Here is a 20,000-nt window from a genome sequence, read left to right as displayed (position 1 = left end):
AGTGTGAAGTGGAAAAGTTGAGTGTGTTCTGCAATTTGAGAGCAAGAACTATAAAAAAATGAGTGTGTGTAACTAGAAATTGAGTGCATTTTCTTATATCTGAGTGCGAAAACTATTAACTGAATATGTATGGCTGAAAACTGAGTGCGATTTCTAATATTTGAGTGCAAGAACCCCCCCCTGCCCCAAAAAAGTGTGTGAACCAGAATTGAGTGCGTTTTCTAATATTTGAGTGCAAGAACCCCTCCCCCACAAAAATAAAAATAAAGTGTGTGAACCAGAATTGAGTGCGTTTTCTAATATTTGAGTGCAAGAACTCCTCCCCCACAAAAATAAAAATAAGGTGTGAACCAGAATTGAGTGCGTTTTCTAAGATTCAAGTGCAAGAACTAAAATAAATTGAGTGCGTAATCTAAATTTGAGTGCGTATGACCCTAAATTTGAGTGCGACTAATGAGAAAGAAAGAAAAAAAGGAGAATATATGTAAACAGAGCCAAGAGTATATTTACAAGGACATAATGCAATATAATAATAATAACAATAATAATAATAATAATAATATTGATGATAAGTTAATACAGGCAGGTCATGATGCGCACACACACACACACACACACACACACACACACACACACATACACACATGCAAAATTATACCACATTCCAAAGCCATGCATCACCACCATCACCACCACCACCACCTACCACCACTTCCAGGAGCGAGCGAGAGAGCGAGAGAGAGAGAGGGGGGGGTGCGGTATGTCCAAGAAGACCCCCATACCATACCATACCATAATACCATACCTTACCCAGCCTGTAGAATGCAAGCAGGCAGTGGATGAGCAGAAGAGGGGTTGAAAGTACCAGTGGAATGACCAACTTGGCTTGAGTGGAAATGTGGAAGAGAATTGGTATGTGGAGTTCATATTGGTGGATGGAAGGTTAGGTATACCAGTGGAATGAACCAGTGTGGAAGTTATGTAGCCTGTGGAATGCATTTAGGCAGTGGATGCGTGGAAGGGTTGAAAGTACCAGTGGAATGACTAAGAGTGGAAATGTGGAGAGAATTGGTATGTGGAGTTCATATAGGTGGATGGAAGGTTAGGTATACCAGTGGAATGAACCAGTGTGGGAGTTACATAGCCTGTGGAATGCATAGGAACAGTAGGAGGGTTAGAAGTACCACTGGAATGACTAAGAGTGGAAATGTGGAAGAGAATTGGTATGTGGAGTGCATAGAGGTGGATGGAAGGTTAAGTGTACCAGTGGAATGAACCGGTGTGGAAGTGACCCAGCCTGTGGAATGCATAGGAACAGTAGGAGGGTTAGAAATACCAGTGGAATGACCGACTGACTGACTGACTGACTGACTGACTGGAATGACTGACAGGGTGTGAAAAATAGACATACCAATTTACTATCACAAAAATCCTTTATTAAGAAACTTGCCAGAGTACAAAATGGAGGAGGAGGAGTAGGAGGGAAGGGATCAGTCTCAATATATATATACATACAGTTAGAGGAGAGGAGGAAATGGAGAGGAAATGGAGGAAATGGAGGAAAGTGGAGGAAGAAAGACCTAGAAAAAGTGGAGAAAAGGGAGAGAAAAGGGATGAAAGTGAGAGGAAATGGAGGAAAGGTGGAGGAAACGGAGAGAAAAGGAGGAGGAAAGAGGTAGAGAAGTGGAGGAAAGGGAGAGAAAAGAAGAGGAAATGGAGGAAAGAGGAGAAAGACAAAAAAAAAGAGGAGGAAATGGAGAGAAAAGGAGGGAGACAGGGAGGAGGAGGAAAGAGGCAGAGAAGTGGAGGAAAGGGAGGAAAGAAGGGAGGGAGAGGGAGTGGATGTGATTCTATACAAAAATTCAAGGCTTCTCTTCCTTCTCCACAAACGCTTGACCTACAGACGGATCAATAGAGGTCAGTGAGGTCGCAGCGGAGGTCAATTCCTCATACGTAAGGACTCGGAAGGGCGGCGGGTGAGTGGCGGGTGGGTGCGAGTGAGTGCCATGGAGTGCCACAGCGACTGGGTGCCACGGGTCAATCATTGTTTCCTGGAAGTGCCACATCGGGTCGAGAGTGCCGTCAATGTCAACACTTGTTTCATATGTGTAGGAGCCGGTCGTGGGTGAACCAGCGGGTGTAAACGAGAGCCGGTTGAGCGGAAACGTCAACCCATGTCCGGTAGCCTTGATAACCGACTCCTTTAGGCACCACAGCCGGTAGAAAGCCGCCAGTCGGTCAAATTCGCCAGTTCCGTGATCAGCGATGAATTTCCACTCCGCCACACTGAACTGACGTCTCATGCTTGCCAGGAAGGTGTCGATGGGCCGCCCTGGTGGAGCCGCCACTTCCATAACGTCAACACCCACTTCGAAGCCGCCGCCCTCAGCCGCCAGGACCGCCCATGCCCCCTGATGTGACACGTTAAAATCGACCGATCTCGCCTGAGCCGCCACTAAGCTCGGCCGCCCGTGTGCCGTCCGTGTAAACTCCGCCATCGCCCAGGGTACCCCAAGGACGTCAGCTGCCAGCCGCCGAAGGAGCAGCCGCCCAGCAAGAGCGGATTTCGCGTCACGGCGGAACATGAAACGGGTGATTCTCTCCTTCTCATCCGCCTGTACGTAAGAGATGGCGGATGACCACTCAGAAGCCGCCGGCCGCCACTGACGCGTGTTGAAGGCCCATCGTATGCTGCTGCCACCCTCCATGATGTTGTTGTTGTTGTTGTTAATACCACTACCACCACCACCACCACAACTAACCTATAAGACAGAAATACGCTCTTGTCAGTTCTCTCTCTCTCTCTCTCTCTCTCTCTCTCTCTCTCTAGGTATTGTTATTCTCTATATTTTTTTCTCTAATGCATTTTGTACAAGCCCTGTTTTATTCTCTCTCTCTCTCTCTCTCTCTCTCTCTCTCTCTCTCTCTCTCTCTCTCTCATACTAACATTTAAAGACAATTCCAATGCCCCAAACCACACACACCCACACACACACACACACACACACACACAGGCAATGGTGGTAGTAGTTGTAACACCATCAACAACAACAACAACAGTAACAACAACAACAAGAGCAGCGACAGAAATGGACAAACTTATGACCCACTAACAACGCTGGGCCAGGTCGACGTAGCGTGACCATTGACGACCTTGCCAGGACGGAATGGTAAATGAAAAACGCTTGACGGTTCGTCGCGAAATCTTAGAAATAATACCTCAATGCAAATAGTGGTGGAATGCAAGAAGAAAGACCTAGAAAAAGTGGAGAAAAGGGAGAGAAAAGGGAGGAAAGTGAGAGGAGGAGGAGGAATGACATAGAAAACTCATTCCTCCACTTTTCTATGTCATTCCTCCTCCATTTCCTCTCATTTTTCTCCCTTTCCTCCACTTTTTCTAGGTCTTTCTTCTTGTATTCCAGATATATCCATGTTGAAAATACAGGATTCTTGCGTATGGATATGAATGCAAGGGTGAGATGAATGCATGTAGAAGGCCTTAATGAAGAAGGAATGAAGGAATTAGTAATGAGATAAATACATAGATAAGTAAATAGGAGTTACGTAATAAATGTGAGAATGGAATAATTAAGGAAAATATGTGAAGAAAATTAGTTATATAAGGAAGGAAGGAAGGAAAGAAAACAAAGCCACATACAAATTTACCTGAAGAGCTCGTTAACACCTGCTCGGAAGAGAGAGGGAGGGAGGGAGAGAGGGCAGGTGAGTATGTACGTATATCGTCGTGTGCGTCTTATACTAGTACGTTCATGTGTGCGTATTATTGTCAAAACCCATCATACAGTGTGCACCTCCACCAGTCTGACATGCGGCGTACACACACACACACACACACATATATACGCACACACACACATATATATTTAGTCTATGTATTTCCCTTTAAAAAGCAAGAAAAAAAAACACCTTTCGTTTGATAATTATACACACACACACACACACACACACTTAAACTAGTTCTTATTTTTACTTACAAATTACTTATTACACTAAAATCATGACTCTTTAGGAATAATTATCAATAGTATCATTAATATAAACACTAACCCAACTACCACTACTACTACTACTGTTATTATTATTATTATTACACCCATAAGCAACACTACTACTTCTATTATCATCTACCCCCACTACTACTACTACTACTACTACTACTATTACTGCTACTGTTGTCACCGCTGTCGTCAATCTTACCGAAAAGCCGTGCCTTGCCAGCCTCTCGCGTCACCAGCTCGGAGGAAGCACTGAGCGTTGATTCCTCCACCAGGGTGTACTCGCAGTAGTCTGGCCGGAGGAGGAGGAGGAGGAGGAGGAGATTAGTACATTTTTTTTTTTTTTACAGCTAAGGAGACAGTTCAAGGGCATAAAAAAAGGCCCGCTACTCACTGCTCCCGAACAGAGGTCAAAGGAGTGTCCAAAAACAGAGGTCAATGTGATATATTTACCGAGGCATTTGGATTTGGCATTAATCTAAATATCTATCTATCGGTCTTTCTTCCTATCCATCTATTATCTATGTCTGTCTACCTATTCGTCTGGTCTATCCACCCAGGGAGAGGAGGAGGAGGAGGAGGAGGAGGAATAAGTCAATCTAAAATCGCGATTCTAAGAGCGAGGCGCCGTTCCCCTTGACCCCCCATGCATATCATAACCCCAAGCACCCACACACACGCCCATGAGCCTTAAAATTAACGTAAAACAGAAAAAAAAAATGGTGGTTTCGAGGAACTCCATATAACTTCATATTTAAATTCATCAAAAATTGCATTTGTAAGAGGGAGGCGCCATTCCCCTTGACCCCCATATGTATCATAGCCCCAAGCACCCACACACACGCCCATGAGCCTTAAAATTAACGTAAAACAGGTAAAAAAACACGAAAAATATGACAAATTCATCTAAAATCGCGTTTCTAAGAGGGAGGCGCCGTTCCCCTTGACCCCCCACACGTATCATAACCCCAAGCACCCACACACACGCCCATGAGCCTTAAAATTAACGTAAAACAGATAAAAAAGCAGAAAAATTGATGTCTACCAGAATTTCCATATTACCCAACATATTTAAATTCATCTAATATCGCGTTTTTAAGAGCGAGGCGCCGTTCCCCCTGACCTCCCACACGTATCATAGCCCCAAGCACACACACACACGCCCATGAGCCTTAAAATTAACGTAAATCAGATAAAAAAGCAGAAAAATTGATGTCTACCAGAATTTCCATATTACCCAACATATTTAAATTCATCTAATATCGCGTTTTTAAGAGGGGGGCGCCGTTCCCCTTGACCCCCCACACGTATCATAGCCCCAAGCACCCACACACACGCCCATGAGCCTTAAAATTAACGTAAAACAGAAAATAACACGAAAAAGATGACTCACACCCCATCAGAAGCGTCATTTCAAAACATGGGTGGGGTGGGGTCTCAAAATAGCCCGGTTTTTAGGCATTTTCTCCCTTATGTCACACCTATTTTACCTGTTTCTTGGTGGGTAATTAAGCTTTAGATGTTTGTTAATTAGTATATCACCTGTGAGGGCGTCCAGGGGCAGCAGAAGTACCAGAAAGAGGCCGAAATAAGAGGAGCCTTCCATCGTGGCCGTCCCAAGCCCACAAAGTTTATATTCTCCCGTTTTCTTTTATTTTATCATCAGGAACTTGCTTAAATTTATCGTAAAGAACTCATTTAATTATTTTCTGCCTTTATTTTAATTATTTATGGAGGAATTTGCCCTTGCTTTTGAAGGGGTGTCTATGGTATATAAAGGAGGCATATATTAATTAAGATGCTTCTCATATATTGCTATTAACGGCTTATTTTATTATTTTCTACTATTTTCGTTATTTACTAACATGATTTTGTGTATAGATTTTAACTCCTGTTTGATTTTCTTTGCTTTTATAATCAGATACTTAATTAATTTTATCGTTAAGGACTTATTTAATTATTTTCTGCCTTTATTTTAATTATTTATGGAGGAATTTGTCGTTACTATATAATAATAATAATAATAGGACTAATAATAATAATAATAATAATAATAATAATAATAATAATAATAATAATGATAATGATGATGATGATGATGATGATGATAATAATAATAATAATAATAATAATAATAATAATGAATGGGGAGGAAGAGAAAGAACGGAAAGGAAGAAAGGAAAGGAAGATAAGAAAGGAAAAAGAAAGAAGAGAGAGAGAGAGAGAGAGAGAGAGAGAGAGAGAGAGAGAGAGAGAGAGAATGAATGAATGAAGAGGGAGGGAGGGAAAGAAGGAATGAAACGCCGCCGCCTCTCACATTAACTATTTTCAAAGGCCAAAAAAGAGATCAATCGGGTTCTATAGAGTGATTTCTTGGGTTCATGGTATAGAGGAAGGGTTAATCTACCACCAGGGGCATCAAACTACCCTTGGAAATGCCCACAAAGCCTACGAAAGCCTTGCCAGATATGTTCTTGGGCACCGACGAGTTTGAGCCAGACGCTTCCGCCGGCTCATATTAACTATTTCCAAAGGTCAGAAAAGAGGTTAATCGGGTTCTAATGACTGTTTTCTTAGGCTCATAGTACAGAGGAAAGGTCAGACTACCACCAGGGTTATCAAACTACCTCTGGAAATGCCCACAAAGCCTACGAAAGCCTTGCCAAATGTGTTCTTGGGCACCGACGAGTTTGAGCCAGACGCTTCCGCCGGCTCATATTAACTATTTTCAAAGGTCAGAAAAGAGGTTAATCGGGTTCTAATGACTGTTTTCTTAGGCTCATGGTACAGACTACCACCAGGGTTATCAAACTACCCCTGGAAATGCCCACAAAGCCTACGAAAGCCTTGTCAAATGTATTCTTGGGCACGGACGAGTCTCCACCGGCCCTCACGTTAACTATTATCAAAGGTCAGAAAAGAGGGCAATCGGGTTCTAATGACTGTTTTCTTAGGCTCATGGTACAGAGGAAAGGTCAGACTACCACCAGGGTTATCAAACTATCCCTGGCAATGCCCACAAAGCCTACGAAAGCCTTGTCAAATGTATTCTTGGGCACCGACGAGTCTCCACCGGCCCTCACGTTAACTATTATCAAAGGTCAGAAAAGAGGGCAATCGGGTTCTAATGACTGTTTACTTATGCTCATGGTATAGAGGAAAGGTCACACTACCACCAGGGTTATCAAACTATCCCTGGCAATGCCCAAAAAGCCTACGAAAGCCTTGTCAAATGTGTGCTCGGGCGGCGGCGGTGAGCTCAAGAATGGTCACGGGGATGCAAAACTCGCGCCCCGGAGAAATTTACTAGATTCCGGTCTGTTTTTCGGTCTTGCCAGCCCTTAACTCCTCTCACCTGCCGGCCAAAAACGATGCGGCCGATTCCTTAACATTAGATTAGGAGAAATTCCTCATCCTCTTCTTGTGGCCGGTCAGAAGCTGGCCTGAACCTCCCTTTCCGTCAAGAGCGCCGCAGGAAAGTGGTTGCTCCGCGGCGCCGGCCATATCGTGTGTTCAGGCCTGGTTCATGATTTTGTTCACCCCGTCTCTACAGCCTCATGTCGGGCCTCATAATCGCTGTTCCGCATGTCAGTCGTGTTGCCATGTGTTCTGTAGTGTATGTGGGTGCTTGTCTTGGTTGTCTAAGGCCTCTATGTGGTCCCCAGCATGACCTCCACCGGGGTTGTCTTGCGAAGTGTAAAGGTTCAAACGACTACCCAGCGGAACGCCTGTGTTCTCCCATAGCCGGGTGATCAGACGGTACGGATCTCACACCCTCTGATTTAACAAGGCTTTCGTAGGGCTTTAGGGCATTTCCAGGGGTAGTTTGATGACCCTGGTGGTAGTTTGATCCTTCTTCTGTACCATGAGCCTAAGAAAACGGTCATGAGAACCCGATTAACCTCCTTTTTAAGCCTTTGAAAATGATTAACGTGAGAGGCGGTGGAAGCGTGACTCATCTTCGTCGGTCAAACACACACATTTAACAAGGCTTTCGTAGGGCTTTGGGGCATTTCCAGGGGTAGTTTGATGGCCCTGGTGGTAGTGTGACCTTTCTTCTGTACCATGAGCCTAAGAAAACAGGCATTAGTACCCGATTAACCTCCTTTTTTGGCATTTGAAAAGAGTTAACGTTGAGGGGCGGTGGAAGCGTGACTCATCTTCGTCGGTCAAACACACACATTTAACAAGGCTTTCGTAAGGCTTTGGGGCATTTCCAGGGGTAGTTTGATGCCCCTGGTGGTAGTGTGACTTTTCTTCTGTACCCAAATTAATACCCGGGGGATGCTGGCCGTCAAATTAATACCCGGGGGGATGCTGGGTCATATTAATACCCGGGGGATGCTGGGTCATATTACTAGGCCTACCCAGGGATGCTGTGTCAAATTAATACCCCGGGGGATGCTGGGTCATATTAATAGGCCTACCCAGGGATGCTGTGTCAAATTAATACCCCGGGGGATGCTGGGTCATATTAATAGGCCTACCCAGGGATGCTGTGTCAAATTATTGGAGGAAGAGGAGGAGGAGGAGAAGGAGGAGGAGACTGAAAATATCCTTCCTTTGTTTTCCAGTTGTTATTTTTGTTGTTAATTAGAGGAGGAGGAAGATTAAGAGGAGGAGGAGGAGGAGGAAGATTAAGAGGAGGAGGAGGAGGAAGAAGAGGAAGACCGAAGACTAAGACCGAGACCTCGCACCTGCCAACACTTCAGAGAGAGGTGAGATAAAAAAAACACCTTAATTTCACCTCTACACTCCTAATTAAACCCCATTACACCACTACCAATAAACACCAAACTCTGGAGACCCATTTAAACCCACCCAGCGCCATTAAAACACACGGAAACCCAAGAAATATGAGAAAAATAGACCTTGTATGGCGAACGTAAAATCATTCATGTCTCATCAATGGCTGTATTAATGTATTTTTTGACCCTATTGTTGTATTAGCGTGTATTTAGGGACTTAAGGTGCTTAGGAAGGAAGGGGCCATGGGGGAGTGCCTAGGGAGTGCCATTTTATATGTGGCACTGGGTATATGGCACTCGGTTTATGGTTTTAATGATAATAATAATTCTAAGCCTCTCTAAACCTCAAACTCCTGTATTTAGGGATTTTAGATGCTTAGGAAGGAAGGAGCCATGGGGGAGTGCCTAGGGAGTGCCATTTTATATGTGGCACTGGTAATATGGCACTCGGTTTATGGTTTTAATGATAATGATAATGATTGTACCCTTAAGAAGAACATTGGAGGCTGTGTTTAAGGTATTTCTCTAGTATTACACCCAATGTACCCTTAAGAAGAACATTGGAGGCAGTGTTTAAGGTATTTCTCTAGTATTACACCCAACGTACCCTTAAGAAGAACATTGGAGGCTGTGTTTAAGGTATTTCTCTAGTATTACACCCAACGTACCCTTAAGAAGAACATTGGAGGCCGTGTTTAAGGTATTTCTCTAGTATTACATAGGACTTAAGAAGAACATTGGAGGCTGTGTTTAAGGTATTTCTCTAGTATTACACCCAACGTACCCTTAAGAAGAACATTGGAGGCCGTGTTTAAGATATTTCTCTAGTATTACACCCAATGTACCCTTAAGAAGAACATTGGAGGCTGTGTTTAAGATATTTCTCTAGTATTACACCCAATGTACCCTTAAGAAGAACATTGGAGGCTGTGTTTAAGGTATTTCTCTAGTATTACACCCAACATACCCTTAAGAAGAACATTGGAGGCTGTGTTTAAGGTATTTCTCTAGTATTACACCCAATGTACCCTTAAGAAGAACATTGGAGGCAGTGTTTAAGGTATTTCTCTAGTATTACACCCAATGTACCCTTAAGAAGAACATTGGAGGCAGTGTTTAAGGTATTTCTCTAGTATTACACCCAATGTACCCTTAAGAATAACATTGGAGGCAGTGTTTAAGGTATTTCTCTAGTATTACACCCAATGTACCCTTAAGAAGAACATTGGAGGCAGTGTTTAAGGTATTTCTCTAGTATTACACCCAACATACCCTTAAGAAGAACATTGGAGGCAGTGTTTAAGGTATTTCTCTAGTATTACACCCAATGTACCCTTAAGAAGAACATTGGAGGCAGTGTTTAAGGTATTTCTCTAGTATTACACCCAATGTACCCTTAAGAAGAACATTGGAGGCTGTGTTTAAGGTATTTCTCTAGTATTACACCCAATGTACCCTTAAGAAGAACATTGGAGGCTGTGTTTAAGGTATTTCTCTAGTATTACACCCAATGTACCCTTAAGAAGAACATTGGAGGCTGTGTTTAAGGTATTTCTCTAGTATTACACCCAGCATACCCTTAAGAATAACAATGGAGGCTGTGTTTAAGGTATTTCTCTAGTATTACACCCAACGTATTGTGGAGTTTGACCCTATGTTATCTTGATTTTTCAGGCACTACTACTACTATAACTACTACAAATACCTTACTTTTTCAGGTGTGTAGGTGTGGGTCAATGAAACTGTGATACTACTACTACTACTACAACTACTACTACAGTCACCATGTCAATATCGGCCATTTATATCCTGGACGTCAAAGGGAAGGTGTTGATCTCCCGTAACTATCGCGGGGATGTGGACATGGGCGTCATTGAGAAGTTCATGCCGCTGGTCCTGGAGCGCGAGGACGACGGGAACATGGCCCCCATAGTACAGGTGGGTGCTGGTCGTGGTGGTGGTGGTGTTGTTCTTTTCGTCCATAGCAAGTGTTCCCAGCGTTCTTGCATTCCCGACCCCTCTACGAAAGTCTGGAAACCCATTACGAGTTTCATCATCGTCATCATTTCGTCTACCGTCCGTTTTGAGTCTTCCGGAGAGGTTGGACGCTTTATGGCTCTTCTCCATTCTACTCTGTCTTCTGCCCGATGCTCCTCCAATCCCATCAGTGCCAAGTCTTCCTGTATACACCTTCTCCACATTTTCCTAAGTCTACCAACTGGTCTCCTTCCTTCTACCTCTAATCTCTTCATAACTCCCAGCACTGTATCCTCCCCTGCTCTCTTTACATGTCCAAACCATCAGAGTCTTTCCCTTCTGAGCACAGTTTCCAGGTCCTCTACTAAAACTCCCAGCACTGTATCCTCCCCTGCTCTCTTTACATGTCCAAACCATCAGAGTCTTTCCCTTCTGAGCACTGTTTCCAGGTCCTCTACCAGAAAGATGTAAGAGAGAGACAGAGAGAGAGAGAGAGATTGACCAACCCCCCTTTCCTCCCCCTCCCCCCCACAGACCCAGGAGGCCACGTTCTGCTTCGTCAAGGTCAGCAATCTCTACGTTGTCTCGGCCACCAGAATCAACGCCAATGTGACTCTCGTGTTCTCCTTCCTCCACAAGCTGGTGTCCGTGGCCTCAGAGTACTTCAAGGTGAGTGGTAATAGTAGTAGTAGTAGTAGTAGTAGTAGTAGTAGTAGTAGAAATAGTGGGCCAACCCAATCCACTGTAAGACTTCCTGGCGAGTCAAACTATCCCTAGGCTCATAACACTTCCAAACTCTCCATAGCCTTGTAACACTACTCATGGACACACTAACACAGCCTCTTCCAAAGCCTTGTCAAACTATCCCTATTAGTAGTAGTGGTAGTTGTAATAGTAGTAGTAGTAGTAGTAGTTGTAGTAGTCCAGTTTCCTTATGCAAGAGTTCACCAGCATCTCCACTCTTAAGCAAAAATAAAGAAAAATAATAAACAGAAAATAGAAATCAACAAAATCTCTTAATTAATATATAAACATGAAGAAATAAGTAAAAAGACAAATATGAATAATAATAATAAATTAATAAATACCACAAAAAATATCACTATATGTAACTATAACAAAATCTCTTATTAATATTATACTTTATCCTTTCTCTCTCTCTCTCTCTCTCTCTCTCTCTCTCTCTCTCTCTCTCTCTCTCTCTCTCTCTCTCTCTTCCTTCTTCCGGCACTCTCTCCCTCCCTCCCTCTCTCTTCCTTCTTCTGGCACTCTCTCTCTCTCTCTCTCTCTCTCTCTCTCTCTCTCTCTCTCTCTCTCTCTCTCTCTCTCTCTCTCTCTCCCTTCTTCTGGCACTCTCTCTCTCCCTCCCTCCCTCTCTCTCTCACAGGAGCTGGAGGAGGAGAGTATTCGCGACAACTTTGTGATCATCTACGAACTCCTGGATGAGCTGCTGGACTTTGGCTACCCCCAGACCACCGACAGCAAGATTCTGCAAGAGTGAGTGCCTTGGGACGGATCACTCACCATTTGCTATTATAATTATATATTTTTTTTCTTATTTTATCTGCAACAGTGAGTGGCTGGGATGGATCTTTCACAACTTACTATTATTATTATTTTGCTTATTTTTTCTGCAAGAGTGAGTGGCTGGGGCAGATCTTTCACCACTTTTATTACTACTACTACTACAACTACTACTTCTACCACTAACCCCCTTCCCCCCCTCTCCCCCCTGCAGGTACATCACGCAGGAGGGTCACAAGCTGGAGATAGCGCCCCGCCCCCCCATAGCTGTCACCAATGCCGTGTCCTGGCGCTCCGAGGGCATCAAGTACCGCAAGAATGAGGTGTTCCTTGACGTGATTGAGGGCGTCAACCTGCTGGTGAGAGAGAGAGAGAGAGAGAGAGAGAGAGAGAGAGAGAGATAATGACCCCTAATCTAACTTAACCGTACCTCACACCCCGTACCAACCTAACCTAATGTCACCCCACACCCCATTCTAACTTGACCAACCTCCCCAAACCATCCCCCCCCCCCCCCTTCCCCCAGGCCAACTCCAACGGATTGAGAGAGAGAGAGAGAGAGCGAGAGAGAGAGAGAGAAGGAGAACGAGGAGGAAGGAAGAAACAGAGAAATGAAGAATGGAGGAGAGAGAGAGAGAGAGAGGAGGAGGAAGGGACATACTAACCTAAAATTACCACACCCCTAACCTGACCTGCCCCCCCCAGGCCAAAAAAATTAAGGTTACCGCGCCCCTAACCTGACCTCCCACTCCCCCAGGCCAACTCCAACGGCAATGTGCTGCGCAGCGAGATCGTGGGCAGCATCAAGATGAGGGTGTACCTGTCCGGCATGCCTGAGCTGCGCCTCGGCCTCAACGACAAGGTGCTGTTTGAGTCCACCGGGCGCGGGAAGAGCAAGAGTGTGGAGCTGGAGGATGTCAAGTTCCACCAGTGTGTGCGTCTTTCAAGGTGTGTGTGTGTGTGTGCGTAGGAAGGAGGGTATGTGCGTTTATATGTGTGTGTGTGTGTGTGTGTGTGTGTTTTTACAAAGGAGACAGCTCAAGGGCACAAAGAAAGGAAACAATAATAAAAAAAAGTTCGCTACTCGCTGCTCCTAAAAAAAAAAAAATCAAAAGAGGTGGCCGAAAGAGAGGTCAGTTTCGGGAGGAGAGGTGTTTGGAAGGGGACTGTGTGTGTGTGTGTGTGTGTGTGTGTGTGTATGTGTGTTGAGGGGAGGGCTGTGTGTGTTTACCTAGTTGTAGTTGTTTGTATAATGGTAATAATAATGATAATAATAACAATAATAATGGTAATAATAATAAAAGCCACAATCTCCTCCTCCTCCTCCTCCTCCACAGGTTCGAGAATGACCGCACCATCTCCTTCATTCCCCCCGATGGAGAATTTGAGCTCATGTCCTACAGGCTCAACACACATGTAAGTCTGTCTGTGTGTGTGTGTGTGTGTGTGTGTGTGTGTGTGTGTGTGTATATTCACTTAGTTACTGTTGGCAAGCTTTTTATCATCCTCATTAATCTAACATATTCTTAAACTCTCTCTTTAACCCCTTCAACATGAGGACGCGTATACTGTGTCCTTGCGTGCCCCGTACTATATCCAAGGATGTGCATACTGCGTCCTGGCGCGCTTTTGCCAATATACGAGTTATTTTATCTTTATATTTATGCTTACATCTCAAAATTATCAATTAATTTATGTTTCTTTATGTGGACCATTTAATTCTACATGTTTTCATATATAATACATGATGATTGTGTTGAGTTTATTGCTGAAAACTTGTTATATTCAATAGCGACATTTGAAATTTGGCACATGTGGTGATCCCTGATATGGCGCGGGGCACGGTTTTGGCCCGGCCGTAGTGAAGGGGTTAACATAACCTGAACCCCCTCTCTCCTTCTCTTCCCCTCTCCTTAACCTAACCTAACCTAACCCCTCTCATCAAACCCCAATACCATCCATCTCATGCTCTCCATCCCATACCAGGTCAAGCCGCTCATCTGGATTGAGTCGGTCATCGAGAGGCACGCCCACAGCCGCGTGGAGTACATGGTCAAGGCCAAGTCCCAGTTCAAGAGGCGGTCAACAGCCAACAACGTGGAAATCATCATCCCGGTTCCTAACGACGCGGACTCGCCAAAATTCAAGACCTCGGTTGGCTCGGTCAAATACGCGCCTGAGCGGAACTGTATCATCTGGACCGTCAAGTCTTTCCCGGTGAGTGGAGGGAACGGAGGGAGGGGTGGAGGAAGTGAGGTCATTCTTTGTTGATTAATACCATAAGGGGCTGGCTATCATGTGTTTGAAGATACCCTAAACTTAACCTAACATAACCCCAAACAGTTACTTTAGGTCTTGACTCAGAGAATTCATATATGCTTCCTTACCAGTGAGACTTTCTATACAACACAGTGAGGTCATTCTTTGTTGATTTATACCATAAGGGGCTGGCTATCATGTGTTTGAAGAGACCCTAAACTTAACCTAACATAACCCAAAACAGTTACTTTAGGTCTTGACTCAGAGAATTCATATATGCTTCCTTACCAATGAGACTTTCTATACAACACAGTGAGGTCATTCTTTGTTGATTTATACCATAAGGGGCTGGCTATCATGTGTTTGAAGATACCCTAAACTTAACCTAACATAACCCAAAACAGTCACTATAGGTCTTGACTCAGAAAATTCATATATGCTTCCTTACAAATGGGACTTTCTATACAACACAGTGAGGTCATTCTACGTTGATTTATACCATAAGGGGCTGGCTATCATGTGTTTGAAGATACCCTAAACATAACCTAACATAACCCAAAACACTTACTACTATAGCCTATAGGTCATGACTCAGAAAATTTATACATGCTTCCTTACCAATGAGACTTTCTATACAAAACAGTGAGGTCATTCTTTGTTGATTTATACCATAAGGTGCTAGCTGTCATGTGTTTGAAGATACCCTAAACTTAACTTAACAAAACCCCAAACAGTTCCTACAGGTCTTGACTCTGAAAATTCATACATGCTTCCTTACTAATGAGACTTTCTATACAACAGAGTGAGGTCATTCTTTGTTGATTTATACCATATGGGGCTGGCTATCATGTGTTTGAAGATACCCTAAACTTAACCTAACCTATCCTAACAAAACCCAATACAGTTCCTACAGGTCTTGACTCAGAAAATTCACATATGCTTCCTTACTAATGAGACTTTCTATACAACAGAGTGAGGTCATTCTTTGTTGATTTATACGATAATGTACTGTCTGTCATGGGTTTGAAGATACCCTAAACTTAACCTAACAAAACCGAAAAGTTATTATAGGTCTTGACTCAGAGAATTCATGTATGCTTCTTTACCAATGAGACTTTCTATACAACAAAGTGAGGTCATTCTTTGTTGATTTATACCATAAAGTGCTGGCTGCCATGTGTTTGAAGATACCCTAAACTTAACCTAACCTATCCTAACAAAATCCAAAACGGTCACTACAGGTCTTGACTCAGAGAATTCATATATGCTTCCATACCAATGAGACTTTCTATACAACAAAGTGAGGTCATTCTTTGTTGATTTATATCATAAGGGGCTGGCTACCATGTGTTTGAAGATACCCTAAACTTAACCTAACATAACCTAACAAAACCCCAAACCGTTACTATAGGTCTTGACTCAGAAAATTCATACATGCTTCCTTACCAGTGAGACTTTCTATACAACACAGTGAGGTCATTCTTTGTTGATTTATACCATAAGGGGCTGGCTATCATGTGTTTGAAGATACCCTAAACATAACCTAACAAAACCCCAAACAGTCACTATAGGTCTTGACTCAGAAAATTCATACATGCTTCCTTACCAATGAGACTTTCTATACAACACAGTGAGGTCATTCTACGTTGATTTATACCATAAGGGGCTGGTTATCATGTGTTTGAAGATACCCTAAACATAACCTAACAAAACCCCAAACAGTCACTATAGGTCTTGACTCAGAAAATTCATACATGCTTCCTTACCAGTGAGACTTTCTATACAACACAGTGAGGTCATTCTATGTTGCTTTATACCACCAGGGCGGGAAGGAGTACTTGATGCGCGCCCACTTTGGTCTGCCCAGCGTGGAATGCGAGGACACCGAGGGGAAGCCGCCGATACAAGTCCGCTTTGAGATCCCCTACTTTACCACCTCTGGCATTCAGGTTAGTAGTAGTGGTAGTAGTAGTAGTAGTAGTAGTAGTAGTAGTAGTAGTAGTAGGGTTTGTGGGGTGAGGAATGGTATGTTTAAGAGGGTGATGAAAAGAGTGGTGATAGTTATAGTTGTCTTAGGTGAATAGCAGTAATAGTAGTAGTAGTAGTAGTAGTAGTAGTACCATCTAACACACCCCTGTGTCTCCTCATCAACAGGTGCGCTACTTGAAGATCATTGAGAAGAGTGGCTACCAAGCGCTGCCCTGGGTGAGGTACATCACTCAGAACGGAGACTACCAGCTCAGGACCAACTAGACACACACACACACACACACACACACACACACACACAGCCGCAGAAACGTACATACATGGACCCACACACATAGTCACATACAAACAGACAGATAGAGAGACAGACATGGAAGAAAATAATGTGACTAAAAAGAGAGGAAAAAATTAACACACACACACACACACACACACACACACACACACACACACACACACACACACAAGTGGACATGAACAATTACTGACACAAAAAGAAGGAAAGGAAAGAGAAAGATTGAAAAGAAGGAAAGTAAAGAAAGAGAAGGGAAAAAGAAAGAAATGAAGAAGAAAAAGGATAGAAGGAAGGAAGGAAGAAGGGAAGAACAGAGAAAGAAAGGGAATAAGAGGAAAGAAAAACTGGAAAAAAGGAAGGAAAAGGAGAAAAATAAGAGTAGGATGATTTAGCAAAGAAACACACACACACACACACACACACACACACACACACACACACACACACACACACACACACTCAAAGGCTGTCTAATCTCTCAATGTGTTACAGAAAATATATGTTGTTTTGTTAGTATTACCAAGAACAAGGAATTTATTATTATTATTATTATTATTATTATTATTATTATTATTATTATTATTATTATTATTACTGTTAAATTGAGACGTGTTATTCTGTGTGTGTGTGTGTGTATATATATATTTATTACCAGTAGATAACATGTATGCATTCCATCGTATAATACACACACACACACACACACACACACACACACACACACACACACACACTTACACATTATCATAAGTATATCATTATTTTATTATTATTATGGTTGACAATTAAACACATACAAATTTCTTTATTATTATTATTACTTTTATTTCTGATTGTCTTCGCTATAGTTAATGCTTCTTTGGTCAAGGTTAGTGCTAAATAGAGCTCTCTTTAATTTCTCTCTCTCTCTCTCTCTCTCTCTCTCTCTCTCTCTCTCTCTCTCTCTCTCTCTCTCTCTGCCATATCTTTCTATCTAACAAAGTCTCAACAATATCTATTTATCTATCTGTATCTATCTGTCACATTTTATTGATTGTACGTATATTAATAAAGAGTTTGAAGGATATAATCATTGTGTTATTTGAGAGAGAGAGAGAGAGAGAGAGAGAGAGAGAGAGAGAGAGAGAGAGAGAGAGATATTAGAAGAAACGAGGAAAGAGAGAGAGAGAGAGAGAGAGAGAGAGAGATGCATATTCACTCTTAGGATCTCGTGTTACAAAGCCGTGAATGAGAGAGAGAGAGAGAGAGAGAGAGAGAGAGAGATGCTGTGAGGTATGGCAAGGTACAGATGATGTTCAACACTTAACTACAGAATAATAATCGAGTACACAAAAGCTATAGTTACTCTGCATATTGTCTGGTTTTCCTCAGGCGTTTCCCACCGCTCACATTAATTAATAGACAGACAGACAGACACGGAGACCATTATCGCTGGTTTCGGTACCGCTATCACTGGTTCCGGTACCCTTATCACTGATTTCGGTACCGAGATCACTGGTTTCAGTATGCTACCTCTTATGACTTTTTTTTTATCTGATTCAGTTTCAGGTTATTACACATCTGAGCAATATTAGACGTTAACGGTACCAGTACTAAGACATCGGTGCCAGTACCCAGAACCGTTAAGCAGGTACCGTTATCACTTATTCCGATCCCATTTATTGCAACTCCGCCCCTTATTATCCTCTTCCTTTCTTCTTCAATTTCTTCGGTACTGGTACTGATATATTGGTGCCGGTACCAGAACAGTTAGGCATCTATACATTATACCCTATTGACCTCTCTTTCGGCCACTGCTCTTGACTCTTGTAGGAGCAATGAGAAGCGGGCTTTTTTTCATTATTGTTTCCTTTTTTTGCCCTAGAACTGATTCCTCTACTGTAAAAACAAAACAAAAAAACAGCTCGGTACCGCTATCGCTGGTTTCGGTACCACTATCACTGTTTTCGGTACCACTATCACTGGTTCCGGTACCTATATCATCAGCGGCGTCGTCTGCCTCTCCAGCCTCCCTCCTCCTTGTCACCGCCCCGCCATTTTATCCGCTTCCATCCTCGCCTCCCGCGTCTTCTCGGTATCCTTCATCCTCCCATCCTTCCCCGCACAGCCCCGAGGTACGTTGCCCGTCCTGGTATCCTTCCACGCCCTGTGTTGGCCCCGATAATCCTACATATCCTGTGCCATCCTTCCCGCATCCTTCCTCCATTTTGTCCTCTCCCCGGATCCTTTTCCCCGCTGTGTGTGTCCTCGAGGATGTCCTGCGGGGTCCTACGCGCGGCGCCGCCCTGGACGTCCTAGAATGCCTGCAGGATCTGTCAATAAAGGAGGAGGTGGAGAAGATATCCTTTGGGTGGTGTGCCATTCCCTCAGGCCGCGGGATGCTAATGGGGGGATTATGATCTTTTAAATTTTTTGCGTTTTTCTCTGTAATTAAAGCGTGTACCTGTGTGTCCGGCCGTCCAGGTGTGCACAGGTATCCTATCTACCTGTGTGCGCACCTGTGTGAATGGGGAATAAGGGAAAAGGGGAATAAAAGGGAATTAGATAATGGGGAAGGGACAGAATTGATAGTTGTCACCTCATAACGTCATATCTTTTGCGTTTTTCTCTGTAATTAAAGCGTGTACCTGTGTGTCCGGCCGTCCAGGTGTGCACAGGTGTCCCGTCTACCTGTGTGCGTACCTGTGTGAATGGGGAATAAGAGGAAAGGGGAATAAAAGGGAATTAGATAAAGGGGGAAGAAGATAATGGCTACTGGCTGCCTCAAAACTTCATATTTTTTGCGTTTTTCTCTGTAATTAAAGCGTGTACCTGTTTGTCCGGCTGCCCAGGTGTGCACAGGTGTCCTATGTACCTGTGTGCGCACCTGTGTGAATGGGGAATAAGGAGAAAGGGGAATAAAAAGGAATTAGATAAAGGGGGAGGGGGCAAAATTGAAACTGGTCACCTCACATAACTTCGTATTTTTTGTTTTTTTCTCTGTAATTAAAGTGAGCACCTGTGTGTCCGGCCGTCCAGATGTTCACAGGTGTCCTATCTACCTGTGTGCGTACCTGTGTGAATGTGGAATAAGGAAAAAGTGGAATAAATGGGAATTAGATGACGAGGGAAGTGGTAATTTGATAAGTGGTCACCTCTTAACATCATATTTTTGCGTTTTTCTCTGTAATTAAAGCGTGTACCTGTGTGTCC

At 43.4% G+C, this 20,000-nt stretch overlaps 3 protein-coding genes across 8 annotated transcripts in view; 2 read left to right on the top strand and 1 right to left on the bottom strand.

The window, feature by feature from the left end:
• The window catches only part of LOC127010149 (neurexin-4-like), a 28,874-nt gene extending 23,218 nt beyond the window's left edge, over nucleotides 1-5,656 (bottom strand). For 5 of the 6 annotated variants that reach the window (XR_007762950.1, XR_007762952.1, XR_007762951.1 and 2 more), the window contains exons 1-2: nucleotides 5,559-5,656; nucleotides 4,219-4,308 (exon numbers count right to left, since the gene is read on the bottom strand). Coding sequence is in view for 2 of the 6 variants with exons in the window: in XM_050883993.1 (XP_050739950.1) it covers nucleotides 4,219-4,308; nucleotides 5,559-5,622 (154 nt within the window). In the remaining 4 variants the exon portion in view is untranslated. Of the gene's footprint in view, nucleotides 1-4,218; nucleotides 4,309-5,558 lie in introns of those variants that run through there. The other variant, XM_050883996.1, reaches the window with a different exon arrangement.
• A 3,021-nt stretch (nucleotides 5,657-8,677) lies between these two features.
• Nucleotides 8,678-17,766, top strand: LOC127010148 (AP-1 complex subunit mu-1-like). The gene is made up of 10 exons (XM_050883992.1): nucleotides 8,678-8,732; nucleotides 10,483-10,702; nucleotides 11,276-11,410; nucleotides 12,129-12,238; nucleotides 12,480-12,624; nucleotides 13,023-13,213; nucleotides 13,603-13,681; nucleotides 14,252-14,482; nucleotides 16,348-16,473; nucleotides 16,679-17,766. Exons 2-10 carry the CDS (start codon nucleotides 10,550-10,552, stop codon nucleotides 16,775-16,777), a joined length of 1,269 nt encoding a protein of 422 aa, XP_050739949.1. The 5' UTR covers nucleotides 8,678-8,732; nucleotides 10,483-10,549; the 3' UTR covers nucleotides 16,778-17,766.
• Nucleotides 17,767-18,777: 1,011 nt separating this feature from the next.
• The window catches only part of LOC127010144 (poly(rC)-binding protein 4-like), a 98,281-nt gene continuing 97,058 nt past the window's right edge, over nucleotides 18,778-20,000 (top strand). Inside the window, exon 1 of the mRNA XM_050883991.1 lies at nucleotides 18,778-18,922. The gene's annotated coding sequence lies outside the window, so the exon portion shown is untranslated. The remainder of the gene's footprint in view (nucleotides 18,923-20,000) is intronic.

The sequence above is a fragment of the Eriocheir sinensis genome, chromosome 42 (genome assembly GCF_024679095.1).
Source record: "Eriocheir sinensis breed Jianghai 21 chromosome 42, ASM2467909v1, whole genome shotgun sequence".
Lineage (NCBI taxonomy): Eukaryota > Metazoa > Arthropoda > Malacostraca > Decapoda > Varunidae > Eriocheir > Eriocheir sinensis.
This window is presented reverse-complemented; position numbering and strand designations above follow the sequence as displayed.